Source organism: Diabrotica virgifera, chromosome 8, assembly GCF_917563875.1.
Source record: "Diabrotica virgifera virgifera chromosome 8, PGI_DIABVI_V3a".
Taxonomy (NCBI): Eukaryota; Metazoa; Arthropoda; class Insecta; order Coleoptera; family Chrysomelidae; genus Diabrotica; species Diabrotica virgifera.
The window spans coordinates 30,893,033-30,912,299 of record NC_065450.1 but is presented as its reverse complement, the minus strand read 5'-3'; the positions used below and the strand labels follow the sequence as shown (position 1 = coordinate 30,912,299).

Below are 19,267 nucleotides of genomic sequence, written 5' to 3'. Positions count from 1 at the left end.
TTATAACTTTGTTCTGATTGGATGTTCAAATGACATGTCAAAAATTATCCAATATGGCAGCTGTAGCGCAGCTGTGGTTTGGACGGTTGACGGTTTGGTTATGTATGGTTGTTGCGTTTTAAAATTTGTGGGAAGAGAAACAACAAAGGTTAGTTAATAGTTATACTGCCTTTTTAAATAGTTTTCATATTATATTTTTGAAGTTATACTTTAAAATGTTTTAATTTATGTATGTATCAGTCCAGAAAAGGTGTGGAGAGAATATATTAGTGTTTTTAAATATATTTTTCTACAAACGTGTTAAAAATGCAATTTTTAGGACTCCATAGGAGCGTTAAAAATTCTACTTTAAGGCACTAGTGCTTTAAAAATTTTAAGGCACTGCAGTTAAAAGTGAATTGTCAAATTGTGAAACGTCAAAATATTTATATTTCATTTATTAACATTAATATTAATAATACAACTTGCGCAATTTGAAAAAGGTGGTTTAAAAGGTTTTTTATTAAAATTTTGTGTCTTTGGATTTGTCTTCCTTGGGCGTAAAATAATAAAACATCTATTTTTATATTTCACTTGTCACCGTGATGTATAATTATGTATATCTGAAAGATAAGTTGCATGCGGCTTGATGGCCTTGTTGGTAGAGCATTGCACCAGAGATAAAAAAATCGCGAGATTGCGGGTTCAAATCCCGGACGATTCATATTTTTTCTTTTTTTTTTTTTAATATTTGGCATTGTTAAGTTTTGGTTCATTTTTGGTAATTATTATTAATTTTTTTTATTGTAACTGTTAAGTAGGTATATTTATTTCGTTGAAATTATATTATAATAGAAGTATAACTTCTTACGTGCGTACAAAGTACACACACATTCTTTTTTTAGTTTTTTACCTATCCTAGAAACGGTTTTTTTGTGTGAATTTGATGGCCTTGGCTGAGCCAATTAGCCAGACACCTTATTTTAAAAACAAACCATTTTTTTTCAATCAGAGGAATTTTTTCTGTATTTCTAACTTTAAATATATGTACATAACAAACTAACATACTACTATCTAAAAAAAATACACTGTTTTTGATGTAAATATTTTTTTTGTATATATTTATTTTTTTTGTTTATTTTTTTATTATATTTTTAATTTGTTTTTTTTTTCTTTTTTTAATTGTTTTTTTACTACGCTAAGACATAAACCCGATTCAACATCTCGGAGGTTTACATCTTCTTAGTTTGTGTTTCTTTATTTTGAATTTTTATCTCTTTCTTTTGTTTTTTTTCTCTTTTTTTTTCTTTTTTTTTCTTGTTCTTTTTTTTAATTATAATATACAATAATTACTTAAATCTACAGGGTTAAAAAAATAACAACATAACAAACATGTTTGTTTTGTTTTAACAAACATGCCTGTTTTGTTTTAACAAAATTACTTAAATACAGGGTTAATTATATTGCTACAATTCATATAATTTACAGTTTTGGAGATGTTCGTAATTTGTTTTTAATGTATTAATATCTTCAGAAAAAATCAAATTGTTCAGATAGAGGGAAGTGGAATTTTTAAAATATTAAGATTATCATAAAATTTGTTTATATTTACTGATTGATGGGAACATTCGAGGAGAATATTTAGTAGATCACCTTATTTTCTAGACTCACAGTTAGGTGACTCTGTGAGACCCAAACTGAACATATGAAGAGGAGTAAGAGCGTGATTATTATAACTCAATCTATTGATAACTCTTATGAAATGGCGATTTGATACAGAATGAAACCATCTTTTTATGGGAATTTCAGGCTGCATTTGTTTGGAATTACTTTCAGTTCTCGTGTTTCGATAATACGTTTGCCAGTTTTCTTTTTGATGTCGTTTACTAATAATATCAAATCCGAAATGGGTAATAAGTTCAAGGGAGGTTCTTCGCCTATTTCTAGGGGGATTTGGCTATCCTGTCTACAATTTCGTTACCCCTAATGCCGAGTGTCCCTTTATCCATGATATAATGATGCTTTTTCCTAAATTTGCAATTTTATTATAAAGAGTCATAATTTCCAGTTCTATATGATTTAGTTGTTGGGACTTATGTACGTAAGTTAGTCTGTCAACGACACTCTTAATGTCTGTAAATATTATGCAGCTATAGGGTTCGTTACTATATATGTGTCTTAAAGCAAAAGTATCGCTATCATTTCAGCAGTGTATACCGATGATTCACATGGCAATTTGAATAATTTTTTAAATCCACTTTGAATATTTATTATTGCCTACTTTGTTTTTTTACTTTGGATCCATCTGTATAGTAAAACTGATAATGTGGCCATTTATGAAGTATAAATGATTGAAAAACGGCTGGATTTAAATTAATATCCATAAAAAAAGTAATAATTTGTTTTGAGAAAAGATCTTCTAATACATGGGAATACATAGGTGAAACTTGATTTTCATAAGTATAGTAAGTACTTCGGTATTGAGATATTTTCAAGTAACTATCTACAAGAAGTGAACATTTTTTTTGTCCAATATTTATGAGTTAGATCTAAAATTGATAACTTATGTATATCCTGCAGATAGTTTGTATTTTTTCCTATGGTTCTAGTAATGAATTTATCACTTAAAAACTGTCGTCGAAATTCCAGGGGTTCTATGGCCTCAACTTCCATTACATTAACGGGTGTAGACTTCAAATATCCAAGACAAATTCGAAGGCATTTATTTTTTTGTATTTCTAATTTATTCAAATGTGTGTTTGCGGCAGTTCCATACAAATGACAACTGTAATCGAAAATAGGACGAATCATAGTACGGTAAAATAAAAGTGCTATATTTGGATCGGCACCCCAATTTGTTCTACAAAAAGCTCTTAGAGAAAGTGTTATCTTTTTTTTGAAACACCCTGTATAGCTGAACTTATCCTGTTTTATCAAAAAATTTTTTTAAATGCAGTTTTTTCAATGCGTCCGTCCCGTTTCGTATCACTTGCCAACCTTCATATAATCCGGGCACATCCACCAATTTTTAAAGTGACTAACCCAGCAATTCTGACTTATTTTTGTTCTAATAAATTACTTACGATTAGCTACGTAGGTAAGTATTGAGAGATAGTTTTTAAACAATTTTTGGCATATGTTTGGGAGTAAACTGAATGAATGAACGGACTGACGCATTTTTGTTCGTCATCGGAACAGGTATTCGATTTTTCCTGTTGCCCAGGTAGAGATGATTCTATTGGTTGGCGAATAATCTACCTTCTCTATTGTTCATGCTGCTAATTATTCTGTAATTCTTATTAAATGGATTTTGGGAAGCATATAATATGTTTACCTCAAACATATCTGGTTTAATATGCCAAGTTTACTCTGTCGTTCTGAACGATTTAAGTTATTATATGCTGACATCATTTAATATTCTCTTTTTTTATTTAGTGTTTGAAAATAAAGTCACAGCAAATTAAAAAAAAAGAGAAAAAATAGTTTTTAGCAAGGATCAGTAATGTATGATTTCTGCAGATGACCTATAATTTATTTTTACAAGAAATTTATGAACAAAATAAGTTATCAATCAAGTAGTACAGAAAACGACAATAAATATCGTTCCCATACTACCAGATTGACAACAGTGGTCTGATTTTTAGCTGATTTGCAGTAAGTTTTTATAAAGTTTGTTTTGTTAAAATGGGTAGAGATGGTAATAGAAGTCAAAGTGGTAAGGGAGAGGATGAATTGCACTGAGTAGTTAAAGACCTTGTTGTTAAATTGTGCACAGCAGATGAGTTTATCCTCAAGCTTACCGAAACTATAACTGGGATTATCGAAGAGAAATATAACGAAAAAATTGCCAAACTCGAAGAAGAAAATCAAAGTATTGTTAGAAAACTTCAGCAGCAGGAAGAGACAATCAAATCTCTTGTTAATCACCAAAAGAAACAGGAACAAATGGGGAGAAGCACCAACCTTAGAATTTATGGAGTTCCTGAACCATCGGGTCCTGAAAATTTGTCTAAAACTATGCTTGCTATATTTACAACTACAATGCATCTGGAATTAGATGAAAGAAGTATAGAGTTCTGCTATCGACTGAACAAGAAAGAAACCCACAAAAGTAGACCAGTTTTGGTGATATTTTCCTCAAATTATTATAAAAATGTTGTTTACAAAAATAAAAGGTCACTGAAGTCTACAAATATAATAATTCGAGAGGATTTAACGAGAGAGCAGCTAAATATTGTAACGGAGGCAGTGAAAAAAATTAATGGTTCAGGTGTGGTTTGGACAAATTATGGTCAAGTTTACGTCAAACTGAATGGTCAACAAAATGGTAGAAGAATCAGCTCACTGGAGGATGTCGCTAAACTACTTACTTAGTTAATGTATTATTATTATTCTCTATTTAATGGCTTTTGAAATTAACAGATAGAATCATGATGTTTGTTATTTTTATCTTTTACGAGCATAACAATGTTAAGGATTATATTTGCAGCATTTGACCAATTGAGTTGTTCCCGTTACTAGATTTTTATCTAGGTGGAACAAAAACTACAAGAACTACAATTTTTTGTTTAAGTTAGATATCGTTTGTTTTGGTATTGTTTTAATTTCGAACTCGATCATTCAAATTGTTTAAAATAAAACAAAATGTTTAAAGTAGGTTGCTGTAATGCAAGATCATTAGTACCTTCATTGCAAAATATTAAACAAATAGTTTCGGATAATTCTTTAGATATTCTTTTAATATGTGAAACATGGTTGAAATATAGTATTGTTGATGACCAATTAAATTTTAATAATTATAAATTATACCGGGCGGATAGAAATTGCAGAGGTAAAGGAATATGTATATATGTTGGAGATGGATTGCGTTGTGAACCACTTATAAGTAGGCAGGATTATATCTGGGAACAGTTATGGATTAAAATTACGGTTCATAAAAAAAATTTGGAATAGGTGTAATATACAGACCTCATGAAAAAAATTTAAAATCTTTTCTGGATGAGTTTGAAAATAGTCTAATTGATATTGGACCAACTGTAGATGAAATAATTTGTATGGGTGATTTTAATTTAGACTTGTTTGACTATGACAATAGTAGTGTTAAGAATTTTTATTCAATTTTAGAATCACTGAATTATTGTCAATTGATAGACGTTCCTACTAGAGTCACTGCTACATCTGCAACACTTCTAGATTATGTAATAGTACAAAAAGGAGCTGCAGTGGAGGGGGGTGTCATACATCATAACATCTCAGATCACTCTATTGTTTATTGTAAGGTAAATGTAGGTGGTACATCGCAACAATCTAAAATGTGTACATATAGAAGCTTTAAAAATTTTAATCAAGAATCCTTTCAGGCTGATTTGTTTAATACTTCATTTTTCAGAATATATGACCAGGAAAATATTGATGCAAAAATATCGTACTTAGTTAATTGCTTAAATAATTTATTTGATAGACATATTCCCATAGTTACCTCTAGAGTCACTAAAGCCAGAGCACCATGGATGACATATGTCATCAAAATTATGATGAACGAGAGGGACAAAGCTTTAAGCAAATTTAAAAGGACTAGATTACAGAGACATTTAGATTTTTATAGACAAATGCGTAACTTTACTAATCGGGCTATTGAGAGAGAAAAAAAGGCATACTTTATACATCAATTCAATAATAATTCATCAAAAGAAATGTGGAAGACACTAAAGTTGAATAAATTTCTTCCCGATAAAAATAAAAATATTCCAGAGGATTTAAAAAAGCCTAACGATCTAAATAATTTTTTTATAAAATCTGTTCCTAATAAAAAACCACCCCAACATCTTTTAAATTTTTATAATAATAATAGATTACTCAATGAAAACTTTAAATTTAAGGAAATTAATGACTTGTTTGTTTTTAAGACCATATCAGATATAAAAACGAATGCGAGAGGGTGTGATGGTATAAATATTAAATTAATTAAACTTTGTTGTCCTCATATCGTACCTTACATTACACATATTATAAATTATTGTTTAACAGAGAATGTCTGCCCGGCGATGTGGAAGAGGGCAGTTGTGAGGGTATTGCCGAAGAAACAAAATCCAAAAGAAATGAAAGACTTGCGAGGTATCAGTATTTTACCTACTTTATCCATAGTATTGGAAAGAGCTATGGAAATTCAAATAAAGGAATATATACAAAAATTTTCTCTTTTACCTGATGTTCAATCTGGATTTCGCAAAGGCTTTAGTTGCACAACTGCACTTTTGCATATTGTCGATGACATACTTACGGCTATAGATGACAGAAAATGTACTATATTGATTTTATTAGATTTTAGCAGAGCTTTTGACACTATTAACCATGAATTAATGATAAGCATTTTAAAGTATTTAGGATTTTCCTATGATGCGTTGTTACTTATAATAAGCTATTTGGAAGGGCGACAACAGCATGTTAATATAGAAGGTCAAAATTCAAACTCTTTGAATATTAATTCAGGAGTTCCACAAGGCTCAATATTGGGTCCTTTATTATTTTCTCTATATACTTCTAATCTTCTCTCTAAGCTTCAGTCATGCCAAGCTCATTTATATGCTGATGACACTCAGCTCTACTACAGTTTCCCAATCGAAAATTTAAAAAACGCTAATGATCTGATTAATGCCGATTTAAAAAGATTTGTAGAAGCTGCTTTAAACCATTGCCTATACATCAATTCCAGTAAATCAAACATATTAATATTTGGGCCAAAAAATCAAAGGAAATTAGTTTTACCATCAATCCAAATCCAAATTCAGGATTCAATTCTTGATGTTGTTGATGTGGCAAAGAATTTGGGTGTATTAATGGAGTCAGAGTTAAGATTCGAAAAACATATAAATAAATTGATACAGCGTGCCTACGCTTCAATTAAGATTATATACGGTAATCGACATTTTCTACCATTTAATGTTAAGAAAATTTTGTGTGAATCTCTTGTACTTTCAAATTTTAATTATGCTGACGCTCTTTACGGTCCTAATTTAGCCACTCACTACAAGAATAAAATTCAAAAAGTTCAAAATTCCTGTCTAAGACTCATATTTGGCATTCGCAGAAGACAAAGAGTTTCACATAAAATTAAGGAAATTGAGTGGCTGAATATGGAAAATAGAAGGGTACATCATACAGTCTGTCTTTATCATAAAATAATTCTAACAAAAAAACCGTCTTATCTTCATCGTAAAATCACGTATCGAACGGACATACACAACTTAAATATTAGATATAAAGGTTTGCTGGCAATACCGAAATTTAAAACAGAGATATTTAGAAGGTCTTTTAGGTATCAGGTATGTCATTTGTATAATTCATTACCATCAACAATAAAAGTATTAAACATTGGGCAGTTTAAATCCAAATCTAGAGACTATTTGTTTATTTCTCAATCATAATTTTGGTTCTGGACGAACATAATGCTCGAGCTCGAATAAATTGGTAAATGAAACGAAATTATTGTTGTTTTTATAATGGCACTATATAGATAAGTTTTTTTTTCTTTTTCGGGTTAAGTGGAAGAACATTTTCTGTAAATGGCGACATTTCAGAAAATGAACTTCGCCCTTTATTTCTGAAAATAATATATTATGTTTTATATAAAAATGTACATTTCTATATTGAAGAAATAATAAAGACGATATTATTATTATTGGGTTGTGAAGAGTAGGTCCTAAAACGAAAAAAAGTTAAGTTTTCCATAAAGTGCGGGACTTTCCATTTTTAAGTTAATTTTTCATTTCCAACAAACGTTTTTTTTACGATTATAGCGCCATCTATCCATAATTCGAAAAAATGCCTCGAATAAAAGTTGCTTATTTTTATGTAAAGAAACAAAATCTGCAATAAAAATTCAATAGATTTTCCAAAAATATTGAATATATTATGTATTTTGCAGTTTTTCGATCTGATGTTCATTTCGCAAAATATCGCGGGGTTCGGATTTAAAATTTCCTCTCCGTGATGGGTCATGTTTAGTACCATTCGATAGATTTTTGAAAAATTTTGAATACGTATTTTTTACTTTTTCGATCTTGCGTTCATTTCGCGAAATATTTGCTTTTTTTTGTGAAACTTTGTGACTCGCCATTCTCTTACCCCGCTCAAACCGTCAGATTTTTGAAATATACACTGTATGCATGTACTTATTAACTTACCTTATCTTAATCTGACGAGTTTTTTTAAGGATAGATTTTTTTTTCGGACCCCCTTAACGAACTCCTCTGTATCAAGAGCCAATATAATATGGTAGAGGTAAATTAACAGGGTATAAAGTTTCTCCCCATGTGATAATCTGACGCGCTCGAGTATCTGCAAAAATCCCCGCTGGGGCTCCCCTACCATAAAAGACTTTAAAGAGTCTGAGTAAGAAAAAAGATATTTAGTTATATTCTTTGTGACATTTTCAAGGTCATAGCGCTTCCCAAAATCCTCTATAGCTTATATTCCATAGCCTAAAACCATTTCGCGGATTTTGTGCTGATTCTAGCCAGTTAATAGTTTCTCAAAAAATATACTGATAGTACGGGATCCGAATCTAGGTAAACTTTCACCAACCTGTTTACCGGATGAAACATTTTTTTTATATTAAATTTCATATACAGTGGAACCTCGATAACTCGGATTAATCGGGACCGCGGCCGATCCGGGATATCGAAAATCCGGGTTAGCCGAAGAATATGGTAAAAATTGATAAACTCCGTTAGAATTGAAATAACATGAAATATATATAAATATGCACAGTACCTACACATGTAAATTACTTAAAACACGCAAACACAAACCTAAGCAAACGGAAGCGAACAATACAATACTGTATTCATACAGTCACAATCGGAACGATGTTTTGTTATTATGTATTAAGAACAGTGAAAACCAAGACCGTTGATTAAAAAATAATTTTTTAAATGGTCTTTCTTAAACAATGCTAACGCAGTTTGAAATAAAAAATAAAGGAATACTACAGACAGGTGCCTGTTGTTTCTTCCGGCGTGCGCCATGAGTCATTTTTATTATCGTACAGTTCAAATTAAACAAATACACATTATCTCTCAAATATTATATTACATACATACATTTTTATTGTTGAATTGTTTATCTGATAATTAACTATTTTGATGGGAAATACGCCACAATTAAATTGAAAAAATAATTTTATTAACATTTCGACGCCCAGATCGGGTGTCGTTGTCAAAATACAAAATATGTACTGAAAATTAAAATGTTTATCTGATGAAAAACGGTCCGGGTTAGCCGGACTTCCGGGTTATCGGGAGCCGACTTATCGGGGTTCCACTGTATAGACAAATCCGACTTGAATGGGTTGCCCACCAAAAGGTTTGAAATCAACATTTCAAGCACATTTTTGTTAATTTTCTTTGAAGGAAAAGTAGAATTATTTTATTTTTAAATTAAAGAAGCTTATTTAGTACAACTCATAGAATATTGATAAAAATTCAAGGAAAAATACTGAAAAATAAGCCAACGGTGGCAAATTTTTAAAGACACCTCCACGACATAAAAAAATTGAGTTTACGGTGGACATCAGAACAAATCATTGGATATGTGAAACAAAATTTTTGACTTCTTGGTATCACTCTGAAGTCAAAACGAATTTTTGGCAAAAAAGGTGAAAATCGACATATTTATTACTTAAACAAAAACTAAGCATTAAACAAAAAATATCTCGATAGCATTACCTCACGAAATGTCTAAAGCAAATATAAATATAAAAAATTTCTGGTGAATCGGTCAGGTAGTTTTTGAGTTACAATGTCCACTGCCTTTTAAAAAAGAACTTTTGAGAAAAACGATTTTACAGTTTGGTCAACTTTTATTTTCAAATTATTTTTTGTCTGTCCAATCGTAAAGTGATGCACACTGGAATATATTTTTGAATCGCGGAATAATTTACAAAAGAGACTGCGAACAGCTGTTGAACATTTCTCACTGCGCTCAAGCGCTTTGGCGCCTACCTGCTGCAAAGCGAGTGGAAGGTAGGGATATTCAACACTATACTATTACGATTATTAATAAAATTTAATTATTTAATATTATTTAAGATTCTTTAATAATATTCATTTTGATATATACAGTATATTCCTGTAAGTTGTATCCATATGGAAAACTTTTTTTATTAACTTTACGAAAAAAAGTTATTCTTCATAAAAAGCTCTGCATGGTCCAAAACCCAAGATTTAACCATTAGATATCAAATTTTTTGAATATTATACGAGGTATGTCAAAAAGTTTGAATTTCACTCAGGAGTAAAGTAGCTTTATTTTTCACAATATTGAAAATTGCTATTATGAAAAGTTGTTCGGAATTAAAATCTATATTCTAGTATGCAATTACATCCTTGTAATTAATTTTTTTTTTAAATCATGGATAGCTAATGTTGTTTTTAGATATTTTAATTCAGATAACTCTTTTATTATTAATTTTACGACAAAAGTGGTTCTTAATAAAAAAGTTCTGCATGGTCTAAAACCTAAAATACAACCACCTTATGTCAAATTTTATCAATTTTATACGAGGTATGTCAAAAAATATGAATTTCGCTCAAAAGTAAAATACGTTTATTTTTCACAATATCGAAAATTGTTATTATGAAAAGTTATTTAGAATTAAAAACTACAGTGGGTGATCATATTATTAGAGCCACCTAGTAAAATTTAATGTTTTAGAGGAAGGGTATATAATTGAGCCATATCATCTATTAATGCATTTGTTTCCATTTGGCTGTCTTGTTACACTTTATGAAAGTGCAATTAATAGTCTGACAATAGTGGCAACACGCATGTGTGGCAATGCATGACTCAGATGTCATTGTTTGTCAGTGCTTCCCAGCCTCGCTTGCATCTCGTGTGCCTATTATTTTGTATTCTTGGTGTTTAGAGTTATAATAAACTTTGTGAGTTTCCATTGCTCTCTAGTGATATTCTGACAGTCCTATACTATATTTTGTGAATTAAGTAAAAATTGCGCGTTCGTTACACAAGTGGTACCAAAACATCATGGGAAATCCAAAGACATACCACCAAGGAAAATAGCAGAAATAAAAACTTTAATATTCAATACTAATCACTCCAACAGAAACATTTCTAAAGTTTCAAAGGCAAAGTGGACCGTATAAAGAAAAAACTTACATACCATTATTAAACAAAAGTAAAATTTTCTGAGGTGGCTCTAATAATATGATCACCCACTGTATGTTTCAGTATGTAATTACATCCTTCTAATTGAAATATTCTGAACAATAAAGGTACTTTACTTTTTATCTAAATTAATTTTTTTGACATACCTCGTCTAAAATTGATAAAATTTGATATAAGATGGTTGTATTTTAGTTTTTAGACCATCCAGAACTATTTATTAAGAATCACTTTTTTCGTAAAATTAATAATAGAAGAGTTATCAGAATTGAAATAACTGAAAATAATGTGAGTTATCCATAATGTTTCAATTTTTTTTTTCAATTAGAAGGATGTAATTGCACATTAAAATATAGTTTTTAATTCCAAACAACTTTTCATAATAGCAATTTCCAATATTGTGAAAAATAAAGTTACTTTACTCTTGAGTGAAATTGAAACTTTTTGACATACCTCGTATAACATTCATAAAATTTGATATCTGATGGTTGAATCTTGGGTTTTGGACCATGCAGAACTTTTTATAAAGAATAACTTTTTTTCGTAAAATTAATAAGTAATACCAAAGTTTTCCATATGCATACAACTTACAGGGGCATACTGTATTTTGATTATCACATAAAAGCTCCAAAGCTTTAAATTTAATAAACTTCAAACTAAGTAAAACAACTGGCTACAGAGCAAAAAAACATACTAGTCTTTCTTTTTTTGAAATAAAAACATAATAGGGGAACAGCAATTTAATAAAAAATTTGTGTCTGGGAAGATGTGAAATATAAATAAGTTACAAGAATTTCCCGCGAAATAAGAGAAAAGGACGAAATAATGTTCGGAAACACTGTCATTAACTGAATTATTGTTGACATTAATAGTGTTACGGGCTAGATATTGCCCTGTTAGCGAGTCTACGAGTAAGATGCTTGCTCGTTTTATATAAATTAGCTCCAAGAAATTGGCTGAGAGCTGCAGCTTTATATGCTAGACTGACATCAAAAACTCTTTATTTTCTCGAAAACACCTTACTATAATCTTGAGGTTTGATGGATTACGTATGTAGTGAAAATTGTATTTTATTTGTTTTATTTATTTGTTCGTTCTTGTTATTAAAAAAATGAATTTCGTTTTGCCATAAACTGAAACATCGACGCTGAACTGAAAGCGCTGCTAGAAAATTATTTAAAACAAGATTTAAATTATTATATCATAAAAAAGTGTTCGAAGAAATGGTTATTATTGCAGACAATAAGCTATTATTTACTACTAGTGCAGTCACTGAAGGTGGACATGAGCTATTACCTCCGATTTCGTTGAACCTCCACCGATTTGTTGAAAAATTGGTGAGTAGTTAGAGGATACCTCAAGGAACAAAGGTGACATGGTGCCAACTTGCGCTTTTACTCTGGAGGTGAAAATTATTTTATCAAAAATAATCCGATAATTCGATAGGGGGACAAATTCTAAGCAAAATTTGTTATACAAAGTTATTAAAATAAATCAAACCTTTTTGAATTATTAAAGATCAAAGATTTTAATTTTTCGAGAGAAAAACGCATGTTTTTAACCGATTTTTCATAAATAACTCAAAAACTATAAGTTTTTACAAAAAAGTTATTATTACCAAAATTAAATTTAATAAAAAATGAAATCAACCCGTTAGTAAAAAACCTTTTAATATTAATTGAACGTAAGTTATAGGTAATTAAATGTATATTTTTTTCGGCGAGTACCCAAACCCAAATCTAAGTATTCAAGCTTACATAACGGGAAAAGTATGCATTTATAACATAAACTTATTAAACATTTTTGTCAAAGTACTTAGAAATATTTATCAAATGAGTCCTCGAACAAGTTGATAACATTAAAATTTATTCCCCAATTTTTTTTCAAAATTGATCTTTTAAAATTTTTTCCAAAAACTGTTATTTTTTTTATAACTCCGTTAATTTTTAGGATATCAAGTTCAACTAAAAACCATTTGAAAGTTAATTCCAAGGGCAATTAAACGACGTTGAATTGAATCTTTTAAGTCGCTTATTTTTTTTTTAAATAAAAGGTTAAACGGCCCCTTTTAAATAAATAGTAATATAAATAAGTAATGTAAATATAAATAAATAATAAATAAAAGTTACATGGTTCTCGCAGCAAAACTTAAGCTTTAAACGTTTCTATCTCGGTTATTTTTTACCCTACAGAAATAATAAAAAAGGTAAAATATTTGATAGAGAACAATCTAAAATTTGGTTACATATAATTTTTACGTATATTGAGTATTTTTGGAGTAATTATCAAAAGAAAATAAAAACTACGATCATTTTAAAAAATCTGATTTTTTAAAGTTATACTTTTTTTTCAAAAATTTTCATTCTAAACCGGTCAAATTTGTTGAAATCATTACTTATGCTAATATAAAGAAATTATTGTACGGATTACTATAAATTTTAATTTTTGTGGAAATGGCGTATGTTTAATTTTTCACTTTTTCCTAAAAAAAATCGAAACAGTTCTCTTATTTTCGTCATAACTTGTTTAATTTTAATGGTATTAACTTCTTCTGAAGCTCAGTTGATAGGTAATCCGGAGAGCTTTGACAAGTGCTTAACAGGTATATTTTATAAAATGCATCGTTTTCCTGTTATTTAAGATTGAATACTTAGATTTGAGTACTCGTTGAAAAGAATTTACATTCAGTTACCCGTAACTCACTTTGACTTAACATTAGTTTAGTTATTTAAGTAAAGAGTGTATTCAATTTTTTGTTATCTTCAATTTTGGTAAGAATAACTTTTTGGCAAGAGCTTATAGTTTTTGAGTTATAAAAAATAAAATGTTTGATCCTCAATAACTCAACAAGCATTGATTTATATTAATAACTTTATATAACAAATTTTGCTTAGAATTTGTCCTTATATCGATTTATATTATTATTTTTGATAAAATAATTTTTACCCACGAGAGGGGGTGGCCTCCACCCCCAAGGTACAAGCGCAAGTTTGCATTATGTCATCTTTGTTGCTTGAGGTATCCTCTAACTACTACTCACCAATTTTCATGAAAATCGATGGAGGTTCAACGAAATTGGAGGTGAAAACCTTTACTGACTCTACTATACATATTATAGACTATAGACAATACTATTGAAACAATCATAGCAGTGGCGTTTCAATTTTTTTAATTCTCAGCCATACTTCTATAAATTGGCTAAAAACTTGAATTTAACTAAAGAATAATATTATTTCTATATTTTTTATGTACGAGTATTAAATACGAGTATATACAGTGGTGGTTGAAGAGTGATTGTTATAGGGTACCGTTTTCCCTAGAAAAATTATGTACAAACCATTAACTATAGTTCATATTTTCGTATTCACACTTTTCTGTTGAAACTTCATTCACTTTTCTATTGCACCTTGATTCCATTTAATATAACTATATTATGTACCTAACAGAACAAAATTTTACAATAATTTGGTATATTTTTTACGGTTATTTTTTCGGTTACCATGGAAAAGACACGCAGTATCTATGTATACTATGGGAATCCAGAAAACAGTTCCAAGATGAAAGTTAGCATTTGACTGGGTTTTGTATTACGTGAAGATATGCACCTACTACCTAACTATTTTTTTTATTGTTAAGGCCAATACATGTGTCTTAAAGGCAAATACCGGGTGTCCACTTATATTTTCCCCCATTTTAACTGCCTATAACTTCTAAACGGCTTAAGATAGAAATATGCGGTTTTGGATGAAATGTTTGTCTGAATGGATTGAATTTTTTATATCGCTTTCAAATACGAAAAGAAAAATAGCGGATTTTTGAAAAAAACGTTGTTGACTTTTTTTTAATGGAACACCCAGTATTTTTTTTGTAAATTGAAATAAAGGTCATTCACCTTTCCAGCGATATAAAGTTTTTTAAAATCGGTTGTTAAATCACTGAGAAATTAATTTTTAAAATGAGCGGTGCAACGTGGATATCACATACCTAAATAACATAACTAAGCAAAATGATATTATGTTATGTGATTTCCACATTGCATCTTTCATTTTAAAAATTATTTGCTCAGTCATTTGACAACCGATTTTAAAAAATGTAATAAAGCTGGATAGGTAAATGACCGTTTTTTCAAGCTACAAAAAAATATACTGGGTGTTTCAATTAAAAAAAGTCTACAATGTTTTTTTTTCCAAAAATCCGCCATTTTTTATTTAAAAGCGACATAAAAATGGTCATTTATATAAAAACTTGACAAAACGGTCATTTCCCTATCCAACCATATAATTTTTTTTAAAATCGGTGGTCAAATGACTGAGCAATTAATTTTTAAAATGAGAGATGCAATGTGGAAATCACATAACATAATATCAATTTGCTTAGTTATGTTATTTAGGTATGTGATATCCACGTTGCACCTCTCATTTTAAAAATTAATTACTCAGTGATCTGAGAACCGATTTTGAAAAACTTTATATCTCTGGATAGGTGAATGACCTTTCTTTTAATTTACAAAAAAATATACTGGGTGTTCCATTAAAAAGAAGTCAACAACGTTTTTTTCAAAAATCCGCCATTTTTCTTTTTGTATTTGAAAGCGATATAAAAAATTCAGTCCATTCAGACAAAACTTTTACTAAAATAAAACATTTCAGTGAAAACCGCATATTTCTATCTTGAGCCGTTTAGAAGTTATAGGCAGTTAAAATGGGGGAAAATATAAGTGGCAACCCGGTATATGTACATTAACAGACAAAAGAGATGGGATAGATTACGGCGAATTATAAAAATCGACTTCCCTTCCATTGCAAAAATAGTCTATCGTGTCTCTTATTTAACCTGGCATTAGAAAAAATAATTCGAGAGTCTCAAATTAATACGAATGGTACTATCTTTAACAAATCAGTACAAATTGTCGGATACGCAGATGACATAGACATCATAGGAAGATCTAAAGAATCTCTGACTGAAGCATTTCGGTCGTTAAGAGCATCTCCACAGAGAATGGGGCTAAATATAAATGTTCAAAAGACCAAATACAGTAAAACCTGCCATATCCGGATCAATGTGGCAACAGACCGATCCAGATATGGAAAAATCCGGATATCAAGACCACTACATCTTTTACAGTATCAACTGAAACGTTTTCTCCTTCATACATTCCAGTAATCAACGCCGTCGATACCTTTCGTCGATAGACACGTTTTATAGATTCTATAATACATTATTTCGCCATCCTTTAGTTATTCTTTTAGTGCGTTGTTTAACAGCAGGACTGCTTTTCTTGGTAGATTTCGGTAGATCCATACGGCGCAGAACCGTCCGGATATGGGGAGGTCCGGATATGACAGGTCCGGATATGGCAGGTTGTACTGTATATGTGTTGCACTAGGTCAAGCAACCCGATACATACAAGAATAATAATTGACGACCTAGAACTGGAAGGTGTGGACACCTTCATATACTTAGGCTCGCTGCTAACTAAAGATTACAATGTCAGTGAAGAAATTAAAAGAAGAATAGTGCTCGCCAATAAGTGCTACTATGGCTTAAGGAGACAGATGGCCGCAAAAATACCTAGAAAAATTAAATTGACTGTCTACAAAACACTAATAAGATCAGTGCTAACATATGGCTCATAAACTTGGTCACTTACTCAGAATGACCAAGAACTGCTCAAACGTTTTGAGCGAAAAATTCTAAGACGAATATATGGTGGCATAAAAGAACAAGGTTTGTGGCGCAGGCGTTACAACTTTGAGTTGTATAGAAATTTTGGAGAACCTGACGTTGTACAATTCATTAAGGTAGCACACCTTAGATGGATAGGTCATGTAATCAGGCGAGAGGAAGATGCCATAGTCAGAAAAGTTTTTGACCGAAGAGGGCCGATAGGACAACGAGCAAGAGGAAGACCGAGACTTAGGTACCAAGACAACCTAGAAAATGATTTGAAATCTATTGGAATTAGAGCATGGAGAAGAGTTTCCAGAGACAGGGGCGAATGGAGGATTGTTCTGAAGAAGGCTTTGGCTCATAAAGAGCTGTAACGCCACTGATGATGATGATGATGATGATATAACAATCGACTCATCTAACTGTGAAAGAGTGGAGAGTTTTAAAAACGTCGGAACGACAATCACCGATTGATTAGACTGGTGCTTATGTCTCTATATATCTATCTTCGACCCATAATCTATCCATCTTTGGATGTAGGCCTCTTCTTTTCTGAGGCCTTCCTTTTCCTTTCTTGTGTTCCCATGGTCGCCCGTAGATCATCTGCTTGTTCCATATTTCATCTGCTTGTCGGATGGTGTGACCAGCAAATTTCCATTTGAGCTTTGCTACCTGAACAGGTGGAAAAGCTGGTGCTTATGTATAGATGTGATATGACTGCTGACAAAAACAATAAAAAAACTCAGATGTTTACCCGAATATTAACCAGTACCAAACGAGAACGAATGCTGAGGTCAAACAGTTGTATGGGGCTAGTGACGTAATCCAAGAGGTTAAATTCAAACGTATAAGATGGGCTGGCCATGTTGATAGACTGTCGTGTTGGGTCCTTTTGACTCTAAACTATACTTTTATTTAAAGGTTTACAACATCCATAATTGTAAGGTTAGGAAGATGTTCTTTCGCGGTGTAGTCATTCAGACACCCATCTCGCACAAATTCTAACTATAATAGTACTCTTAATAATGAAATTTATGAAATAATGAAAATTAATGCCTCTATTTTACCCCTCTCTGGGCTTTTATATCAATCTTTATTTTGGACTTTGAAAGTAATTAAATTTGGACTAAACAAACTCCATTAATCAACCTTCGTTTTGTTTGTGATGATAGAAAAAACATCTTCTGCATCGACCTAATTATGCTTAAAATATATACATATTTTGGATACATATTATCTTTTTTTCCCTTACTGTACAATACTCTCATAGGGAGAATGTTCTTAGGAGGTTCACGAATACGATAGAATACATATGGTCACATTTAAGAACAATGGGCTACTTACTATGATGGACCACTGTTCGAGATGGAAGCGGGTTGTGCAGTCAGCCAACCAATCCCGCGTTTTAGCACTATGAGAAGAAGGAAAGTAATTAAGATTTTCCTACTAGATGTAATTGTTCTCATGAGCCACACTCTTAAGGATTTTCTTTATAGTTAGCTCATACTAGTAAGGTTTAGAAGAGATATGGGCATCATGGGGGCGATAATTGGTATTAATGTATTGGCACAGAGGTATAGGGATGTAAGTCAGGACCTATTTGTTTGTTTTATATACTTCAAAAGAGCATTCGATAAAATCCAGTATCATAAACTCATAGAGATACTCATGGACATGAACATTGACAGCTAAGGTGTAAGAATCATATGATCTTTATTAGACGCAGGCAGCAAAAGTTAAAGTAGATGAGCTCTCTAAGAAAATTGAAATTTTGCGTGGGTTTAATTAGAACTATATTTGTTTCCCTCTTAATATGTAACTATTAATGGTAAGATTTTTAACAATATCCGATATGCTGAACACAAAGTTTTTATAACAGACAGCCTTGAGGATTTAAAAACTTTTGTGGAGATATTAAACTGTTAATATAAAACCTGTAAATTTTACATAAAAATGCTGAGATGATACGTTTATTCAACTGTCGTTTATAGATCAGAGGTTTGAAATGTAGAACTTCTCCTGAATGAAAAAATGCAAAAAAATAATCAGCACAAGACTTCATTTTAAGTACCTACCTAATGCAGAGAAAAATAAATGGCAAACGGAGCCAAGACAGGCCAAGAACATCATGGCTGAAGAACTTGCGAGCTTGGTTTGGACTTACAACAACTGAACTATTTAGAACTTCTCTAAATAAAGTTAGAATCGCCAAATTGATTTTCAACTTCGACGAGACAGAACCTGAAGAAAAAGAAGACCAGTTATTAGGAGATTATAAATTTTAACTTCATAAATTTTTGCATAATAGTATTAACAACAACTAATAATTAAACATTTCATTACAACCTGTATTTTGCTACATATTTACTATTTTCATGAATTGCTGTAACCCCTGTAGATTGATATAGAATTTATTTTTAGTAATAGATATTTTCTC

The 19,267-nt window shown here is 30.8% G+C and overlaps 1 protein-coding gene across 1 annotated transcript in view; it reads left to right on the top strand.

Annotated features, from left to right (window-relative positions):
- Positions 1-3,663: 3,663 nt before the first annotated feature.
- The window catches only part of LOC114331502 (junctophilin-1), a 55,133-nt gene continuing 39,529 nt past the window's right edge, over positions 3,664-19,267 (top strand). The window contains exons 1-2 of the mRNA XM_050658966.1: positions 3,664-3,694; positions 3,755-4,090. Of these exons, the coding sequence (XP_050514923.1) occupies positions 3,664-3,694; positions 3,755-4,090 (367 nt within the window). The remainder of the gene's footprint in view (positions 3,695-3,754; positions 4,091-19,267) is intronic.